Raw genomic sequence first — 21,846 nt, 5'->3', positions numbered from 1 at the left:
CAGACAGGGTAGTAAAACGAACACCGTTTATGTGTGTTTTTTGACGTTTTGGAAGCAAAATAGACCAAAATAACCAAATTACTAAATAAGACCATTGTCTCTGTGTTAAATGATTATTTTGTAGAATTCTGTTGAGTATTAAACAATTGCGTCAGTGTGGTATTAAAATGAATTGGTGAGTAAGTCAGAGATGTGCAACTATATTTAACTTTTTGTTTTAAATTCTTTTTTTATAAATGATTATGGAAAGTGCCCTTTTTCTCACTTGAGCTCCTGCCCCCAAAAATGTCTGTGCACGTCCCTGATCAACACAGCACCGCAGCTCGGACTTGTACCGGATCAGCGGAGGAGTGATGAGGTATCTAGAGATCTGAGTCCAGCGGGCTGCTTGTGCTTCTGTTCTCCAGGGAGGAGAGCTACAGAGGCTAAACTTTGGTTTAAATTGTGTGAATAAACTAGCTAGAGAGCTAAAGTTAATTACATTCATCCAATGTCAGAAGGATTACCTTTTAACACACATTGTAATGCTTTTCTTTCATTTCAATTTGAGTAAAACATTGAAGATATAACATTGTATTGTTTTCTTTTTACACTGACTCAGATATAATGAAAAGACTTCGTCAGTCGAAGCTCAGCTTTGGTAAGGAAGAGACAGGACAGGCAGAGAGAAAGAGAAAGGGATGGAAGTCAGGGAGGAACTGCAGGTACAGTCACACAGAAGAATGTAGGCTTAATAACCCTATCTATCTATCTATCTATATATCTATAACAATAGTCTTAATTTACAATATAGAGACAATAGACATAATTTTTAAACAACATACATCTATTGCAGTTATGATGTCATAATAACATACAATTGTATAAAACACAATTTGCTTACATATTTGTTCTCTTTTGAGAATAACAAAAACAGATTTAAATTTAAAAAAGAATGCAAACAAACAAGTGAAATGAACTAAATAGCTGAATTGCTTTTGATTTACTGGCAGGAGCGACATGCAGCCAGAGCAAAAAGTGAACAACGAGGGAGAGATTGAACAAAGAGAAAGAGTAGAGGACAGAGAGAGTAATGAACAGGAAGATGACAGAGAGACTCAAGAAGATGGAAGAGAGGCTACAGGTTATGGAAAGGAGAGAGACATGGAAAATGAATGTTGACAATGTTTTGTGATCATTTTAGCCTCTTCTGCATGTCCAGATCATTAATAGTAACAATCAACTGATTCTTATGTATTACACTTTCAAAAATAATTTATGCTGAGATTGTCAGCCCACTAACATGGTTTGAAATCAATATATTATCCAATTTGTGACCCCCCACAGGACTTAAAAAGCACCTAACTAGATCATGAAAATCCCAAGAATCTCGGGGGGTATCCCCGGAACCCCCCTAGCATATTTGGACCTCGGTATTTAGGAAATCCTGGATACGGCCCTGCACACACACCTACAGCTCGGACCTAAAGCATATCATATAGACCTATATCAGGATACAGCCGTTGTGTATTTTATCATGTAAAGCACTAAATGGTTTTAGACAAATATCGACTCTTCGTTTGTAGATATCTACTAAGCTAAAGCATACAAATAAAAAGAGTAATGTAGGCCTGTTACACTGAGTGATATATTATACACACTGCTCTGCTTTCTGCACAGACCTCACAGCTGTTCTCACTGTAAACATTGCGTCGCGATGAAAGCAGTTAATAATATAATATCCAGGGGATGCATGCAGAGCTGTCATCGGCTGAGATAAGTCTGGCTGTGTGCCACGACTCTTTTAAACATCTCTGTTGCCGGAAATACATCCGCGGAGGATCCGCGGACTGTCGTGAAGGACCCATCAGTGTATCCTTGATTATAACTCCTCCAGAGAGCCTCCTCGATGCTCGATCCTCGGTCCTCGAAGTGCATTAAGAGAAATGACATGTCCTTCAACATGGCACGCTGAAATCCATTTCCGGGTCACTACCAGAGGACCGAGGAGTCGAGGAGGGGAAATTAGTGAAATGAGAAAGGGCTATAGTGGCTGTAATTGTATAGTGTTATGTTATGGGAGATGAGATTGGGCGGCCTGTTATATAACGCTTCTCAATCCAGTTCAGGGTTGTAAACTTTTATTGAATGAAGGAGGATGGTCTTTGAAATCAAGGAAAATTACTTAAGTTTCATGAAACAATGCTGTAAAAGTCTGTGAATATTCCCTAACAGGATTGAAAAGAGTCTTGAATTCATCTTAAGCTTTCAAAAAGGGGTTGATGTTACTCAACTCCACTTTCAGAAATTAGTCATGATGAATAAAGAAGATGTTTCGTTAGGTAAGTGGATTCAAAGTTTGTTTTTTGCAGACAACAAGCAAAGCAATTGTGAGGAAATATGAATTAAAATTGTATTTTAAATTAAATCTTACGCATAAACTGCACATAATAAAAAGTGTTGAGGGTGTTTTCACCAAAGCTATAAGACTACCTTTCAGCTGCAAATAACCTGAGGTCAGAAGGAGAACCTGCCTGCGGTAACAGGTGCAGAGAATTCTGCTGCACCTAGTTGTTCGTGAGAAAAATCAGCCTGAACTGAGCACACCTGTATTGGTGTATCATGGGTATTTAGGGGGTGTTAAGAGCAAACAGCTGTTTGCCAAAATGCTCATTGGTAAGAGCAGTGTGTTTTAAAAATGCAGTTTTATTTTGGACAACCTTGTTTTCCATTTATGATTTAGGAAGAGTGACCTTAATAATTTTAAGGTTTGCAAGTTCCTCTCAAAATGGAGTGAGAATGATGTAGCTCTTTCCGCACCACTGAGCTCACATGCTGCTCCTATTATTTTAGCGGCAGCAATAGACTGATATGATCAGAGGAGGCAGTACCAAGCACTTTGTGGTGAGAAAGACCTATTTTGACCCTGGGTTTAACAGTTATTCAGATTGGTTTGATCAGCAAGGCAACTTTTACTAACACAAACTATTGTTAATAGAATGTAAGCCCTATGAGCCAATAAGGGTCAGCTGTGCAGGCAGAGGCAGATCACGGGGTAATTAGTTAATAGGAATCAGGTGTGCAGGAGCACCAACGCCAGTGTACTCAAGACATGTAGAGTGTTTCTATGTTGACAGGACCACTGAGTCTCATATCTGTATTAAATAGTACACAATTTATTTCGTACACATATATTGTTAAAGTCACCAGTTGCATGATGGCAAACCGGGTTTATTGTTCACTGTTGTGTTAAAGTGTCTGTCTTTCTTAACGCCAGTTCCATTGCTGTTTTAACCAAAAACAACAATATTTTGAACATAATCAAGTCATTTTGTTGAATTGACAAGTAAAATACAACCAAGTAATTTAAAATACTTATTTCAGCACAAACTATCAGTTTTATGCATAAACCTGGAGGTAGGTTTGTTGCCGAAACAGGTTCTGTTCTTCAGGGGCAAGCAAAAGCCTGTTATTGGCATGTGTACTGTATTTATTGCATGAAATATAACAATAACTCTTAGTGAGATTACACATAACATAAACTGTTACAGATTTATAATTGTATCATTCTTGGATTTGCAAATCTTGGTCTGCTTTATTCCAGACCATAATGTTGTAGTAAATCAGCTGAAGCTGTGTGGTTACTTGTATTAATGCCAGATGAAAAACATATGGACTTCAGTATAACAAGCTAGCAAGCAAACAACTATCCATAACCCAGGAACGCAAATAAAATAGACTATGAGCAACACAAATACTTTTATTTCTCTCTCTATAGTTTTCACTCACCAAGTTGTCTAAAAAAGTACTTTCCCATACAATTTGCTGCATCCTATGTTGCAAGGCAAGCATGTTTTCTCCAAATAAGGTTAACGTTAACGCCAATCAAAACAAAATGCAGAATCAAAAGTGTAAGAAAACGACTTGGCTAGTTTAAAATGATCATACTGAAAATAAATACCGTATTTCTGATATCATGTAGCCTTTTGGCTCCTTAATTCCTATGTGTCCATTAGACCCATGTATGTCCTACTCATTGTGGTGGTCCCTGCTTTGCAAGAACAGGAAATAATTCCAAACTTTTGAAACAAAACTTTACTCTTCTTCCCAACAGTCTTGGTTCATCTTTAAGATACTTAAAGAAGTTTTTCCAGTGCTTGCCATGTTAGGACAGTGTCCGGGGTCTTGTGTAATCTGCTGCTGCCTGCTGTGTGATTGGACTCTGAATGTCACTGCAGGTTCTGGCTGACTGGCTTTTACTGTCGCTGCAGAGGGGAACTGCACTTCATTTCTAAATGTTTGTCTTGCTGGCCTGGCCATTGATTTCCTCTCCGTCTGTCTTTATTACTCTAGCTCCCCTCTAGTGTATACCGCAGCCACACACACACACATATACACACTCACACACACACTCACACACACATCTTAACCCTCCCCTTCCCCTGAGCCTTCTGATCCACATTGACTATCCGTCTTCGTTTAGATCCCTCTCTGTTCCTTATTAAACCTGTAAAGGCTTGTCTGTTCTGCTTTCCACACTCATTCTTCCCTCCTGGTCACCTCGCTTTCTTGTTTCTTTCTTCGGCCTTGGTCTCCTTTGCTGGAAAGCAACAGAGAAACAGAAAGCATCACAATAGTCTTATGATTATGGCATTAAACAGAAACATATTATATGAATCTAAGGTTAAATTGAGACCACTCTTATACTTCTTTCCTAAATATTTCATACATACAAGGGTGTCATTTTAAACAGCTTTATCAATAAAACAATTGTAAAATAAAGGCTTTGATTAGCCTCTCTCCAAACCCTGCGGACTGACAGTCAAAGAGTGAACATGTACAACTCTGACTACTTTGATCTTTTTTTTTCTGCCCCCAGCATTTGGTTTTATTTGAAAATTGTGTTGTTATAGCAACACGTAATGGAATAGCTTCCTAGCAATTTGACTGACATTGAAACATCCACCAATTTGACGGAATATAAGATTTTGTTGTCAAATATGGACACAAATATTTTACATACCCACCAAAGTATCTTGTTTTACTGAATTTTCTTATTGTTACGTGTTTGTGATTATTTATTAGTGATTTCTTTGTCATTTCAGTGTGAGTGTCTGTTTTCTTTAAATCGATGTATACCTCTGAATTCAGTTTCAATGTTTTATTTCATTTTCATTATTATTTTTAATTAATTTGAAAACCTTTACATATTTTTTATATATATATTTGGACTCATATTGATTGTATTTGTTCATGTTCCTCCAGGAAAAGCCTCTAAGATCAACTGTGGACTTAAACCTTTGTTTAGTGTTTCGCTAGGCAGCACTCCTAAATGTATTGTGATGGCAGAAGAAATATGTATTTAATAATACTGAAATAGTGATAATACCACCGCTATCATTTCCTTATTCACTACACATTAGTATTGCTACTGCTATGAAGTCCAAAAGTAGTAATAAAGACTTTTGTTTTGATGTGGTGCTTACAATAAATCATTCACTTGTTGATTAATCGGGCACAATGTTGATTTTAAACAATGATATGGATGTTTATTTAATAAGTGTGTTTTATTTAAAATATTGAATTATTAAGAAGTATGCAGAGACAATAGGGGCTGTGGTGTCTGCAAAATATAGTCCCCTGCTGGAGTTTATTGCTATTTTTGCGGGGGCCTAATGTTCTAGCACACCCCTGCTATTCTTCCTGATTTGACCCAATGGTCCACAATGGACTCTCTGTGCTGGGGCAAACCTTTACAAAAGCTTTTGAAGATATTCAAGAGAGATATCAACTTGTTCCATCTGCGGTTACATCAGCAGAAACAATGAGATCCCATAACTCTGTATAAAAAACATTATAAATAAAAGTCTAGGCTAATAAATTAAATCGGACTTTAAATCCTTATAATAATGAAGCAGACATTATAACATTGTATGTAGGTACTATTTATGGGTTGATAACCAAATTACTTTAAAAAAAAACATATAACCACATGAAGTTGCTGGACCAAAAACGAAAATAACTGTCGACAAAGTATTGTAAGTATTATAAAATATTGTTCATAGATTTTTTATAAATTATGTATGAACAATTTATCATGGTATTACAAATAGGCTACTAATTGCAACTCTATAATAATTATCCATTCATCCAATAAATCTAAAGAAAGTTCAAAAATAATTACTAACCATAAACAAGATTAGACAAATATCTGCTCCATTTGTTATGATAATCAATGTTTTATGAGGAATTTCTGGAAGCTTTACATGTTATTATTAACCACAGCCATGTATTTAAAATAAAGTATAATTATAGCATAACTAAATAATTAGCATTATCAATGATAATGAATGTGAGTGTGCAAGTAAAAACCAATGTATTATATTTACCATTTATGAATAAAAATGCCACATTCACTGACAGTACTTCCGTGACACGCATCCATCTCTCTCCCTCTTGCTCTCTCTCACTCTCTTTCTCACTCTCTCTCTCTCTCTCTCTCTCTCTCTTTCTCTCTCCCTCCCTCCAACAACCAACACGCGCCTTGCCACCACATGCAGAACCGTCTGCAAAAGTTGCTCTCTCTAAGGTAAGCTCATAACTGATCGACATATTTATCAAACCGATCGCCAATATCCCGCTGCCATAATGTCATGCATTAACGACATGAACGCACATCAGTGGGAGCCGTGTGTGCGCGCTTAGAGCTGGAGAGGAGCGCAGGGCACCTCACCCACATGTATACATTGTACTCTTGATGTAATCATCTGGGAAGAATGCGAAGTTTTAATGCGCTTTGCATTTGTGTCCATTTAAAATTATACAAAAAAAAGAAGCTTTAATCAAACAACGCTGAAGTCCAGAGGGTGAAAACGCTTTTGAAAGGTAAGAGGAAAAAATTGCAAATATGTGTTACTGTTACCTGTTTGAAAATATTTAACCGTAAACAGGAAACCTTAGGACAATAAGGTGCCTACTTCTTACCACAGACCCCTTCATTAATGATTTATGCAGTAATTATCCCTTCTGGAAATGTTTAACCCGTTTTTATTATAACAAATTAGAATGTATTGTCCTGTCCTTTGTGAGAGTATATGCATAGGATCCACTGTCCAGGAGGGATGTACTATACAGAGAGTGGGAAGTCTGCATTTCGATATATGATTGAGTATTGAATAATAATAGGGAAGCAAACTGATATTGCTTCATACCTATCCACTTTCACTTTATGTTTGATTTCAGAACCTTGAAAAGTTCTCTATAAACAATTGAGCAAACACATTTTTTGAGGTATTTATAACAAAGTTGTGTAATTCTAACATGCCACACGGGTACATTTTCACACACCACATGTTCCATCATATCGCACCTTTACTCTCCGTGGATTTGGTTTTTGATGGTGGCTCACAACCACTGCAATTATAATCTTCATCAATGCCATGTTTTGCTGCTGCTCTGTATTCACGGCAGGATTCAGACTGTTGCTGAGTTCATGATGCAGTCCATGGATTATTTGTCCTTGAACTTTCAGCATCTGCTTTGTGCATTCACTGGCCAGCTTTTCTTGTATTTGTTTTTGTTTTGCTGCCTGAACCTTCCTAATAATCTACACTGAAAGCTTAATGTGCAGGTTTATTTTAGGGGGGTCGAGCACAAAATAACCAATGTCTGAGTTCCTGCTTTTGTACTGTTTGTTGTCTATGATTGCAGGCCCTCCCAGGGGTCCTCCAGGGCTTCAAACGCAGCAATCACTTGAATGCAAAGTTTAAAATCCTTTTCCAGCTGCAGTTCCTCCAATGACCACTAGATGTGTTATCCAATAACACTATGTATCATTAACTCCAACAATATATCATTATAATTGTTTAACACAATGCATTGCAATTGAGGGGGATATCACTTTTGAAAATGTTAAAGGATTTGCATTTACAATACCAAAAAGTAATAATTAAGAAGCTGCATCAATGAGCACTGCAGGTGTGGCGGATGATTAGCCAATCAGTGTTGTGTGGCTGGATACATTTTGTTGACAAGCTGTGTTCCCTTGACTGCATTATGGCCCAACTTCATAGTTTGTTTTTACTTTGCTCTGGTCGTCTTTTTGCACATTGGAAGACAACATGGTCTACACATTACACTCCATTTCAACTCAACCAGTGGGCGGGTTCAAAGGTCTGGACAATTTGACAATTCCACTATAAAACCCCAGCAAAACCATTATGTTGTCATGGCTATGCCGACCAAAACGCTGTTAGATTCAGGTGGGTATTGGTATTTAGTGATTAGGAAAAATGATGCCCCCCCACAGAAATTGGTTAGAATGGTCCAATGTCAGATTGTAGATGGAAACCTATATTGACAATTTGTCTGACATCAGGTGTTATCAGTTTTCAGCCTTAAATTGACACGTTTGGCTGCTGTCTGCCTGAAAAGAAATATTGGTCCTGAAATATTGTGTACAGTATATACTGGTGGTATGGCTGATGGTGGGATGCTGCAGTGACCCAAAGTATGAGCCACAGTTTTGAATTTCAACATTATTTACTGTTAGGTATGAGATACAATTCTAAGGATTAATCTGATTCCGGCAAAACTTCAATTTATGTGCTTTCAGTAGCTTGCAAAAAATCACCAGCATTTTTCTCTAACAGAAATGTACTTAGATGTTAGGGAGCATGTTTGCCTAATTGACATCCTGTGACTCTGTTGCTTGCTCATCCAGCGTTTTGCTTCATAGGCTCGTCCCTGAGCAGGCAACTCAAATTCTATCTTCAAAGCTTCTCTTTAGAAACCCAAGATTGACATCACAGATGACACATCAATGCTTTTCTCTCAGTCTATGGGTCCCAAATAGAGGAACATGAATGATGGATGAGCAAACTTCACACTTCCACTAGGACATTTTGAAAGTTGAAATCGCCAAAAATTATGCAACGCAGCATAACAATTATTATTATTATTATTCTTTGGTGGGGGTGGAGGTGTTGAAGAGTTTCAGCCAGTCTGTACAGCTTTTTCTAGATGGACTCTTTGCTTGCTTTCTTAGAAAAAAGCCTTTAGTTTCTGACTGTTTTGATTCTTTACTTTCACTGAGAACAGTTCCTGTTTTTGTTTGTCCACAACAGCAGAATATGGGATTTATTTTAAAAGGAATGAGATGGGAGACCATTTGTGTTCAACACACAGTTTGTGATTTTGAGCTTGATTGACTGCAGCCTTATCAAATTGATTTTTAAATTATTAAAATCTAGTCAAATCTTTCCTACAGGAGTGTCAATGTTAATATTGTATCAAAGGACAGACAGCTGCACTGGCAGAGAACGTATCCAGATGTCACACTCCTCTTGCTGTTAATCTTCAACACATTCTCACTTCCAGCTGTATGTACCACTCTAACTATTGAAGTGTCAGGGACGGCGTGTCTATTTTGGTTTCGGTACTTGCGCAGTGTCATTTCATAATAAACACATTTTTTCAGGATGTTTCGGCTGAGGCAATACAACAACTCAGCTTAGGAAAATATTGTGGTTGATGTTAACTTTAGTGAGGAAGTTTGGGTTTAGGCAAAAAAAACGGTTTGGCTGGTTGGTGATTGTTGAAGAAGTTGACGATAACTTTGTAAAACAAGTTAAGCTGCCTTTACATGAGCCATCGTAAACTGCTCTGCTGGCTTTGTTTTCCATAGAGAAAGTTGCAAACCTAAAGATTGCTGTATGAAGCAGCAAAGGCTAAGAGAACATCTCTTATCATGTGAAGGTAGCTTCATGTGACTCATGTATCACAAACACATGGCACAACATGAAGGTTGACTCGTTTGTCTTCATGTGTCCTTCTGATTTTTAGGAACAAGAACAAAAAAAGAGCCAAAGTGGGACTAGGTCCAAATTATTATGTATATCATCAAGTCCTTGGAGGTTTCCTGTTATATTACCATGGGTCTTTTTATGGTCTGTAGCTTAATATGTGTAATACCACTTTGGCTATAAGCTTGGATCACGTTTATTGCCTGAATAATCCTGAGATCTATTTCTGACATGTTCTGATTGCCCCTTTTAGTTAAGTCTATACATGTTTCATTTTGTGTAGGGTCCAACATTTTGAAGACCTCCATTGGACATATTTTGTGGAAAATGTTCACCAACACTTAACTTGTCCTACAAACTATGACAATAGGGTTTGCAATTGCCTTCCAAAGCAGCCCATAGCACCTGAACCCTTCATCTGCAAAATATTGCTTGCGAAACAGTCACCATTTGAGGTTACAAAAGATCCATTCTCATAATTTCTAGCTTGACACAAGTGTCATGATTACGTCAGGTATTTGTCAGTAGAACAACTTGAAAAGAGGATGGTTTGTAGTTTTAAAACTGGGCTCCTAACAGACACATTTTCTAATTCAAATCTGATAGTGTACCTTTGTCAATTAAATGTGGGCAAAAGGGTCCTTTAGTAATACTGTTGATGGGATTCCCTGCTGTTCTTCTGTTATTAGCTATGAAGTGGATTTTTTAGTGCTCCACAGTTTTGGCTACATCTTGCAGAAAATCTAGGAAAAACCTAACCCTATATCAGTGCTAACAGGGATTTTCTATTCTGAAAGACTCTGCTTGTTGAAATGTAGGAGGTGAGTTCAAGGAGGAAAGCAGCCGCTCTGCTGAAATGTCCTCGAGCAAGGAATCGATTCCCTACTTGTTTCGGATCTTTCAGCTTTGAGACATCTGCATTGTGCATTTCAAAGCATGAACCAGCACAAAGTGTTTGAGAATTAGCCATCGCACCAACAGGGTGAAAGTTGGATGGATGAAACATGCCCAGACACAGTGACCACAATGTTAATGACTCACAAATCTGTCATCTCTCCTGTGAATGTTCATTCCTCATGTGCGATATGCAACTCTGCATATCAGAATAAACCTGTGTGTGTTCGTGTGTAAGCTTGCATCCTTCATGTATGACATACAGGCTCCTCTGAAGACCAATGGAAGTTACACACCTTCTTTTTTTTTTTTTATTCCAAGCAAAATCCTCTCAACTGTTTGATCCATCCCTCTACTCCCCCAACACACACACAAACACTTACACACATACACACTCGCCAGCTTCGCCATAGACTTCGGAATTCACTGTTGCCATGGCAATGGACTAGAGCACGCTCACTCGCATCGCCTGTTCTTTTCTATTGCTTTATAGCGCTCTCTGTGTAGAGGCAGACCAGCTTCTCTTGTTTGACAGGGGGCTCGTTTCCTCCCGTGTGCATTAGGTTATGGATGTTTGTTTGTTTATTATATTATCACCGTCATGTAGAAAACATTGTTTGTGTAGGAGATGCTTCTGTGCAGGAGCATCCCCTGGTTTCTAAACCCATGTCACGTTATTTAATCATATCCATCCTTTCTCCCTCTTTCTCTCACTCTTTCAAATCTTCTTTTGTTTTGCTTCCCTTTCTGTCGCTCCTCTCATTTGCTCTTTACCCCCCTCTGCCTCTTTCTTTCTACTCTCAGTAGCTAAGATGACTGCCATGACAATTCAATGAGAGGAGAGGACACCAAGTGAAGTATCGCCCTCCGCTCGCTGGAACAGAGAGGAGTGCTCAAGATACAGAGAGGAAGAAGGAGAAGAGGAGTAACAACAAGAAGGGATAAGAAGAGAGGGAGAGGCAGGGGAGAAGTGCGAAGGATAAACGGTGGATGGAGGCGGCTCGGACCGGGGCTACGGAGCGCTCTTCACCGACAAAGAACAACTGCAGCAGCAAGGGGGAGAAGCGATGGAGGCAAAAGGCAGAAACATGCCCTCAGGTAACACAAACACACTCACACACACTCTCTCACACACACACACACACACACACACACACACACACACACACACACACACACACACACACACACACACACACACACACACACACACACACACACACACACACACACACACACACACACACACACACACACACACACACACACACACATGCAAGTGAGTACACATCAAACCACCAGATGCACATGTGGATTTTTGTATGCTCATACACATACATGACACATCCAAACATGATTATAGCTATTTAAGAAACATTCAAACACACAAATGAGCACATGAAAACAATCTTGCAGGAAACCAGAAACGTACGCACACACACACACACACACACACACACACACACACACACACACACACACACACACACACACACACACACACACACACACACACACACACACACACACACACACACACACACACACACACACACACACACACACACACACACACACACACACACACACACACACACACACACACTCACTCACACTCACACTCACACTGGAGTGTAGATGTGTAGAGAGGTCTGGATTCAGAGGGCAAGTGGCATTGATTAATCTGCCCCAGCATCAGTTTTAGCGAGCTAAACATTTGCTTTTATGTAGAATGGACACCATTAAAGGAAGTGCTGGCATACTGTATAAGCAGGTATGACATTTAAGAGCACATGTTGTTTCAAATATTTATATTCAGTGATGGCATAAATAAAAGCAATTGCAATACTGGAATATTCTGAAATGGCTTTTGGTGTTCATGGTATTGTTTTTACATACATTTTGGCTCTGAAAAACAGATTTCAAATGCAAAAATTAGCCTTGATTTGATGTATCCTATACATTTTTGACAAAGTAAACCAATCAGTATCAAGTAAAATAATAAATGTCACGTGTTTTATTGTCTACACAGGAAGAAACTGCGTGTTGGTATTATTTGTTAAAGAAGGAAATATTTTAAGTGGGAACATGGAGGACACATGTTGCTGCCATGTTGTCAGGGTGCTCAGTATTATACTGTTCCTCATCTCATCATGAAACAGTGAGGTACAAAAACAGAAATCCTTGATTGTGTCTATGGATAAAACAATGCGTGATATTTCACAATAGTATATCAATTGAATTGATTAGAATGTATTTGACTGATCGAACATTTCAAATCTAAGATTGTTGTCTTTATGAAAGTTCTGAATTCAAATGTAGATGAAAGATAAAACATTCTATAAAATAATATATTTTAATATTCTGTTTTCAAAATGAGCTGTTCATTTTGAGGAAGACATTTTTAATCTACAATTAACATATGAGTATTTGTTCTGCCCTAAACTAGAAAGATTCAATGGTAACAATGATGTTACTCTTTTTACAGTAACAATAGGCTACTGCTGTGCAAATCAAATCTGGTTATTATTACCATAACTCATACATTTTTGTTGTTAAATGTTTCTTTTCACAACCAATACAAAACAAGACGTTAAGATAAATTGCAAACACAGACTTATGTATAGAGTATGTAATAGAAACTAACTTGCAAAATACTGCAAAATCAATCAAAAATAATGATTGCAGTGTCCTTCAGTGCTTTTTGGACTAACCCTAGGAAGGGTCAGTTTCAGGGTCAGATTACTTGTGGTCTGATTTTTTTTTTTGGGTTTGTGTTGCCATAGAAACATCCTTCATGCCAGCGGATGTACTGAATAGTTTAACCCACACTGGGAATAATATTCTATGTTCGATTAATTGTTTACATTAACCTACCATTTATATAATGCATTTACGGAAATCATGTTGCTTAATACATTTGAATTCAAATTGTTGAAATCCTATTGAGGCACTACATGATTAAATAGAACCCCTGCAGATCCCTCCGTCTCCTTAGATGTTTCCTGAAGCACAACAGATGTGTTGTATTTCAATTTCCCTCTTGTCGGCCCTCTCACTGTTCACCTCTCAGCTTCTATTTCTCCTCTCATCTCTTCTTGTCTTGTCATCCACTACGCTCTTGTTTATTTTACCCTCTATGTTTATTAATGTGAAGGTAAACCTAAAGACCCTGCAACCGTTTATGTCTTGCTTATCTGCATTTGCCTTTCGGTGTTTTGATAATTGTATAGCATTATTCTTCATACCTGCAACTTGTCGATTTGAAAGCATTTGAAAAGTGAGTCATTTTGAACTGCAGGTTTTGACAGGAAGGTCACATTTTAGAGGTTCCCTCCTGCTGAAGTAACCCGCTAATCTATCAATGAATGGATTGTATTCATTTACATTTTCTTAGGGAAATTCATTGACAATTAGGAATGTATGTCTTCAAGAAGTCCATCTTCCACTTAACATTGTTTGTGTAGGTATATTTAATGTTATATTTGTTGTTGATACATCGGATTGGCATTTTGTTTCTCTGCTGCATGCTTCCAATTTTCTTCTTCTTCACAGCTTTAGGCCGTCACTCAAAGAAAAGTCACTAGCTCACACCACTCACACACAGAAAACCCATAGAGGACAGTAGTTCTATTATTGCATTAATAGCATATCTGATAGGTCCATGAATGAATTGTGAACAGGGTGGCATGAAACCCTTGGAAATGGATGACTTCAACAAAAGCTTTTAGTTTTCACATATAAATATATACATGATGTTCTTACTTGGCTGTGTCAGTTCTCAAAATCAATTTGTGACCTGTATGCAAGCACAATGGTTGTGATCAGTGATAATCAGTAGAGGATGACTATGGCGTTTGCATGGGTAAAAGAATCAAACTTGTGACCAAAAGATCACTCATGACAAGTGATACCTGAGACTGAAATCAATACAAAGAGTATACATCTTGCCACAGCTTTCGCTCAACAATAATCTTTCAGAAATCCATGTGGAATTCATAAATAGGTGGTACCCTTTATCATTATTGGTTCAAATCAAACACATCTTCGTCACATAAGTTGGCACATTCATGATTTCTGTGCTAACAGGACTTTTCCCCTGACTTACATTTTATTCAAGAAAAAAAAAAGAATTCAAGCCGATGTTTCCCTCAGAAAATCTAAGCTAGTTCTGGTAAATGCATATAATAAACATATTTTTTAATGGTTGCAATCAAGTTAATTATTTAAGTAAACCTACAGAATGTGAAGAAGAAATCAGTTCTCACCTTGAACATTAAAAGTTGATATCAAGTCTAGGAACCTACAGTTACCAGGCAGAGTAAGATCTAAAGTATTATCATGTGTTCTGGTATGTACTTTAGACATCTGATATTCATGTCTTTTTTCTTCTCAGATATTAGTTTCCTTCCCCGTCCAGCACTGGTATGGTGTGAGCGGGGCATCCAGGTGCTGCTGACCACCATGGGGGCGTTTGCGGCCTTCGCCCTGATGACGGTGGCCATCGGTACAGACTACTGGCTGTACGCCCGTGCCTTCATATGCAACAGCACGGCTAACTCGTCCCAGGAGGACTCCAACAACAAGGACAAGAAAGACCCAGGGGCACTCACCCACTCTGGTCTCTGGAGAATCTGCTGCCTAGAAGGTAAAGCTGATTGTGTGGACCCCACAATTGGGCAGAAAATATGTGGACCCTCCAAGGGAGGAAAACAAGTGTGTGTGTGTTTTCCTGTGCTTGTCACTGGAAGGTCCTGTGACGGTCAATGTGATCATCAGTGTGATTAGAACAGACATACATACAGTAGGTGTGTCTTACTCCCATTGCCCTACTAATTTGTGTGTTTTGCAGATTTACTCTTGATTTGGATATGAGGTCAGTTATGAGAATAACATCTCAGGCCTCAAATTGTCACTTCTGCATGAGTTGTTGATGGTTACATTTTTTCAAACTTATGATGCAGTGAGACAGCAAATTATAACTTTTTGGCATTGTTGCGAACTTCAAATAAGAACATTTAAGAACATATGTATAAACAGTATCTGTACTTTGCTTCATTTTTCCTTCGTTGCGTTTTTTAACAGACAAGCAGAAATAATTACACTCATTATATATTCAACTTAAACTCACAATTACAATGCCCCAGAATTCATACTTGAGTGGTGGCTCATGCAGTGACTGATAAAGTGGTTTCCTTGCATTACTGAAGCTGGCAGACAGAGCACACACAACACTCACATATGCAAGATGAGGCTTCCATGATGCAGGTATCTATTGTACGGTTATTGTGTTTGAATTAAAGGTGTGATCATGTGCATTTTAACACCAGTAAAACAGCATTAGGACAGCATTCTTTAACTGCCTTTTCCAATCAAATCAACAGCATTTTGTCGATATCCATCAAATGTAATGTTTAGTTTACGCCACCTTTTACATCAGAAAGACCCTTGTTTGTGATATGACCTGAGTTGCCACGTTGTCTATAGCAAAGGTAACAAAACATTACATCTAGTTGGAGTATCCCTCCAAGCTTTTTAGAAATCATCCAAGGTGTTAGAAAGATGCTTTGCCCTCTCAACCCAATCTGCTGTCCACTGGGCAAATTGTGGATTCCTGGTCCTAATAGATTGTTATTTCTGTCAAATTGATGTATATCATAGTATGTCTTGAAAATATATTTTAGTACCTCAAGTTTTTTTTAGCACAATCGTATGTTGTGTGTTTATACAAGGCTGAAATATCTCAACAAGGATTACCAAAAATTGAAATGCACACATTCATGGTCCACTAGGGTTGAATCTTTCTGACGTGTCCTCATGGACTGGTTATACTGAGACTTTTCCCCTCACCACCTTGAGGCTGACATTTGACCAAAAATATAAGCACAATCAGCCTCAGCTGTAGTTAGTTGTGGATTAGCATAAGATACTAAACATGGTAAGCAATAAACCTGCCAAACTTTGTGATTTTGAGTATGTTAGCAGGCTAACTTTAGCATTTAACTCATAGAGTCGTTAGAACAGGTGTACACTTTTAGTGCACAACTATTTATCTGATTGGCCAGTACAGAAGCATCATATTGAATTATTCTGTTCAATAACGTTATGGTCTTTTTTCTTTTCATTGTCCCCTTTTATATCTAATGTTTTGATTTTGCTTCATCAATTTGTCCGTCTGTCTTGCTTCTACGTCTTTTGAATTTTTTATTTCTCTCTATTCATTGTTTTTCTTGTCTTCTCGTTTTTTATTCTACCATTCTGGCAATCTTGTATTTCATCAATTATCCTCTCTTCCTTGTGAGTTGCAGGTTTTTCTACCTTCTTCTCACCCTCTTCTCCTCTTCCGCTCTGCCTTTTTTCAGGTTTGAAGCGAGGTGTGTGTTCCCAGATAGATCATTTCCCAGACGATGCAGACTATGACCAAGATTCTGCAGAGTATCTGCTGCGTGAGTGACACACACATACACACACAAACACATTGAGCCTGCAGTGCACACAGTGTGCGCACACATCTCAGCAGAACACACCACGCACACACGCAGTTTCCATCACACACGGATACAGAAAGGACAGAAGGGGATGGTGGGCGGACATCAATGCACGGATGTCAGATTCAAGCAAAGTGTTCCTGGAGGTGTGTGTAAATGTGTGTGTGTGTGTGTGTGTGTGTGTGTGTGTGTGTGTGTGTGTGTGTGTGTGTGTGTGTGTGTGTGTGTGTGTGTGTGTGTGTGTGTGTGTGTGTGTGTGTGTGTGTGTGTGTGTGTGTATAAATGCACAGGTGCATGGGGTTGGGAGTCAGGGGGTGTACAGAAAGCTTTTTCACAGATGGATTGAAAGGACAGCCTTCACTAATGGATTATTTTCAGCTCGGGATTCTGGTTTCACATCCTGCTTTCATTGTGATAGCAAATCCTGTTCGTACAGCCCTGAACCTGTTGGTTTACCAACTGTATGTTTCACAATCCATATATCATAAGAATATACTGTATATATTTATGTGAAGGAAGCTGTTATGCTACCTAAGATTTTTGTGTCTGTATTGTTTTGCAACATTGACTGAATTAAATATCTAAAGTTTTTTTTAAAGTTTTTTTATTTATTTTAATAAATCAAAAATAAAATGTAATAGGTGGCTTTGGATGACAAACTTTTTGTTCGGTCCAACAAAAACACAGAAGCTTTTAAACGGGAAATTATATTTGAGAAAATAAGCTAAATATTGAGGAGCTCTAACCAATTTGTCATCAGCAGTCATCAAAATAGCTTCAGATGTATGATATTTCTATTGATTTACATATCTTTTAGTCAACTAATAATGTTGCCTCTTCTTTTGACTTCTTTTGACTAAAAGTTCAACCTCATAGGAGTAAGTAATAATCATTTGATACACTTTTTGGTTAAGAACCACACACTAGGGATTTGCCCCCTAAATCACCACAAAAACCCAAAAGCTCAGAAACCTTTCCTACCAGCTACTTATCCAGATAATCAATGAAATATGCGGAAGACTCACACACGAGCCACAGAGCCCCTTTCCGTTTAAAAACAAATGCAGAGAATAATAATTATTATTATTATTTATTTATTTTTGTAATAGGTATTTGGTAGGGACATTGCACATTAATGAACACTTAAAACAATAAATGTGCCGAGCGTAAATATGCTGGATTTAGCTTTGAGCTACTTTCCATCTGCAGTCCCTCACATAAAACATTTAAGAAAATGAAATTTACAAACATAGCAAATACAAATACAACTACATAAAATGCAAGAAAAGCGCAAAGAGCAAGAGCAGAATACACAAGTATTTATGACATGGCAATACATTTGCAACCTCTGTATGACATGTCTGACAGAAGCTTCTTTGAGTATTATGCTTATCATTGCAGTATCTTCTCTCTTCAGAGGCAAACAAAAGATAACGCAGCTGGAAAAGTCACCTTGAAAACTTGAAGACTCTGCTTTTTCCTGTTCCTGCTAGAGATATAACTATTCAGCATTTTAATCTTTTATAATGTTTCGTACGTTATCACTACTGCTTTAAAGTTCAAGGTGTCTGCAGAATAAACTACTGTAGAATAGTTTTAGGTGCTTGAGATTGTCCTGCTTGCATCTATTATAAAATGTATAGACTCAAACACAGTTCACAAAGTATTCTAGCAAATTAACATTGCAGCTCTGTTAGGTTTGGGGACTTGCATGGGTCAAAAAAGCCTGCCGACTTTGGTTGCATAATATGGCTCAACCTCCAAATACATTTTTTACAAATTACGTAATATCACACTTTGGTTAAATATTCCTTGCCTCTTTTAAACCCCCACATCTTTCAATTACTATCACCAGTTTTAAATCCAGGCATTCTGTTCACAATGTGCTGTTCCTCGGAGCCCAAATGACATCATTGTATGAATATTATGTAGAAAACTTAAAAATAGTTCCTGTTTGAGAGCCAAGTTGTAGTGTCAGCTGTGTAGCACGTATCGGTAACACCTCATCTCCCAGGAGTTTCACAAGGCTGTTAACTTTGCACCTTCAAATGGTGTTGAACCCAAAAAGTCTCCTCACTAGTTGTACTTCATTTGAAACATATAGAATTAATCATTTTATTACACACAACAATGTCCTGAAAAAGTAATATTTCAGTACACACATGATGTGTTTCTGATAATGTTTTCTCATGCAGGTGTGGTGCGCGCCTCAAGCATCTTCCCCATCCTTAGCGCCATATTGCTTCTGCTGGGTGGAGTGTGTGTTGCTGCCAGCGGCTTCTATAAGAGCAAAAGAAACATAATTCTAGGCGGGGGGATTCTCTTTGTAGCTGCAGGTAAGACTGCAGTTTATGTTGGTTTTGGCAGAAACCATTGTTCTTGTACTCATCGCTCTGAGCCATAGTTGAAAATGTTCAGTCATATTCCACTCAAAGCAAAATGTAATGTGCTTCTCACATACATTCTAATGTTTCAGATCTGCTTATACAAACATAATGAGAATTTTTATGTATGATATGCAGATAGATGTTTATATGGCGCCTGCGTCTAAACGGTATAATAAAAATAAAACAGTTCCAATATCTCTGCTTGGAAAACAGTTTAATGAAGCTGCAGGTTAATGTGCCTCTGAGGAGCAATTATACTTAAAGACTTGTATATTTCCTCAGGCTTAAGCAATATCATCGGAGTGATCGTGTACATCTCAGCAGCTCTGAGCGACATCTCCCCCAAGAAGGATGAGGACAAGAAGTGGCACTACTCCTACGGCTGGTCCTTCTACTTTGGCGGCCTGTCCTTCATCCTGGCTGAGATGGTGGGTGTCCTCGCTGTCAACATTTACATCGAGAAGAACAAGGAGCTGCGCTGCAGATCTCGCAGCGACCTTTTCAAGAGCACCACTCACGCCGTTTTGCGACTGCCCAGCTACCGTTTCAGACGGCGCTCTCGCTCCAGCTCTCGCTCGACAGACCCCCCACACTCACAGGAGAACTCTCCCATTGGTACGTCCAAGACCTTCAGCCTGCCGCCCTCTGCTCCACCCTTCTCTGTGGCCACTCTGCCCAACCCGCACCACACCAGCAGTGGTGGAAGTGGAGGAGGCGGCGACATCTCCATGTACACCCTGTCGAGGGACTCCAAGCTTGGCAGCCTAGGAGGCGGCGCCCCACCTCTGTATGGCACGGTGGATCGCGCTACCTTGTACCAGCTCCACAACTACTTCCCAAAGGATTCCAGTGGCAGTGGAGGAGGAGGAGGAGGAGCGGTTATAAGCAGCGGCACACTCCCATCCCACTCCAAGTCCAACTTGGCGGCAGCAGCGGCCGTAGCCCAGAATGCAGCACCGCTGAATACCTCCACATCCGCCACCACACCAGCCCAGACAGCTCCAATATCTACAGCCACCATGGAGAGGGACAGGGGCAACATGGGGACCCTGGACCGACTGACGGCCAAAAGGGACAGAGATAGCAACTCGGATACACTTAACAGGAAAACTACGCCAGTTTAAAACTAAAACTCAAAGAGGAGGAATACATTAGTTGAGATGTTAGAGGTATTTAAGATGAAAGAGGGAGAGTCTTTGAGCCTGGGGTATCTAACTGCCATAATTACTTACCAATATCATAAACAGTCATATAACACCTGAGATTATATACAACTTCCAGACAACGGCTTTAAATGGTCATGACTTAAGAGGCAAAACATTGTTTGTCAGATATTTATACAGCAATGGTGCAGTGGAGGCTTCAGTAAAAAGGAAGCTTAATTATTTTTACAATGTCACTCATACACAACTGGGATGTTCCCACTAACACTAGTTTCGATGCAGCAGTTGGTTGTAAGTGCCTTGCTGAGTAGGTAGGGAAGCTCAGTAGTTATTCCTCTCCGCTTCTACATTGAATCAGCTGCTGTGGGAATACAAACTACAACTCAAACAAGAAGAACCGGTACAGCTTTAGTGTTGTGAGGCGCTAGCAACCCTGTTTAAACTGAACTGAATCTAATGTAAGGGTTAGAGTTAGAGTTTTTTCACATCTAGACGTTCAGTTTAATCCTGCAGGCCAACAAATCTATGCCTTCTGGTAATATTTCCGGTATAGTTCTTGAAACTTTAAAGCATCGTAAATAATAAAAGCAAAGAGTGGCCAAATGGCTCAAGCCACAATTTTCTGTCACATTCCTGTTTTAAAAAGAACAGAGATCCACAGACGGGTACATTCAGCCAAGTAACAAACTGCTCAGTGATGACTTGATTGCCAATTCAAGGTCAACAGTAGCTACATAACCTCTAGGCCCAAGAGTAGGATATAGCCATATTGAACCTACTGACCCTCATACACGCACACATGAGAAGAGGCTGACACACTGTGAGCCTGTTTATTTTTCATCATACCTCAAAGTAATTACAGTAACAGATGGGCGTTCTCCACACTCCAAGAGAAAGGCACTGCCATAGACTTCCAGACCCCCCCTGTACGCCTCCATTACACCACTGCCAGTTGTCACAGTTTGGGCAAACACCGTAACAAATGTCCATCTGAACAAGTTACTTCGTCTGGCAATGAATTGCTTGAGACTTGTATTAAACCTGTCAAATATTAGCTGAACTCTGTCCAAATGGAAATAGACTGCTATTATTGTTTCACTAGTTTTTGGTTCACTTGACAGTAATTGCGTTA

The 21,846-nt window shown here is 38.9% G+C and overlaps 1 protein-coding gene and 1 long non-coding RNA gene across 4 annotated transcripts in view; both read left to right on the top strand.

The window, feature by feature from the left end:
* Positions 1 to 21,846, top strand: part of LOC307022339 — a 165,336-nt gene that overhangs the window by 139,487 nt on the left and 4,003 nt on the right. The window lies entirely within an intron of this gene.
* LOC307022336 (voltage-dependent calcium channel gamma-4 subunit-like) lies at positions 1,990 to 21,145 on the top strand. 3 transcript variants are annotated; one of them, XM_079655091.1, is made up of 6 exons: positions 1,990 to 6,568; positions 11,481 to 11,774; positions 15,073 to 15,324; positions 17,039 to 17,122; positions 19,360 to 19,500; positions 19,834 to 21,145. In XM_079655091.1, the coding sequence occupies exons 2-6, from the start codon at positions 11,744 to 11,746 to the stop codon at positions 20,673 to 20,675; spliced, it is 1,350 nt and encodes a 449-aa protein (XP_079511217.1). In that variant the 5' UTR covers positions 1,990 to 6,568; positions 11,481 to 11,743; the 3' UTR covers positions 20,676 to 21,145. The 3 variants fall into 3 exon arrangements, with proteins under 3 accessions (XP_079511217.1, XP_079511219.1, XP_079511218.1); XM_079655093.1 differs by lacking the exon at positions 1,990 to 6,568 and adding an exon at positions 10,977 to 11,239; XM_079655092.1 differs by lacking the exon at positions 1,990 to 6,568 and adding an exon at positions 10,977 to 11,248.

This window comes from Notothenia rossii (genome assembly GCF_949606895.1).
Source record: "Notothenia rossii genome assembly, chromosome: 10".
In the NCBI taxonomy this organism is placed as follows: domain Eukaryota; kingdom Metazoa; phylum Chordata; class Actinopteri; order Perciformes; family Nototheniidae; genus Notothenia; species Notothenia rossii.
This window is presented reverse-complemented; position numbering and strand designations above follow the sequence as displayed.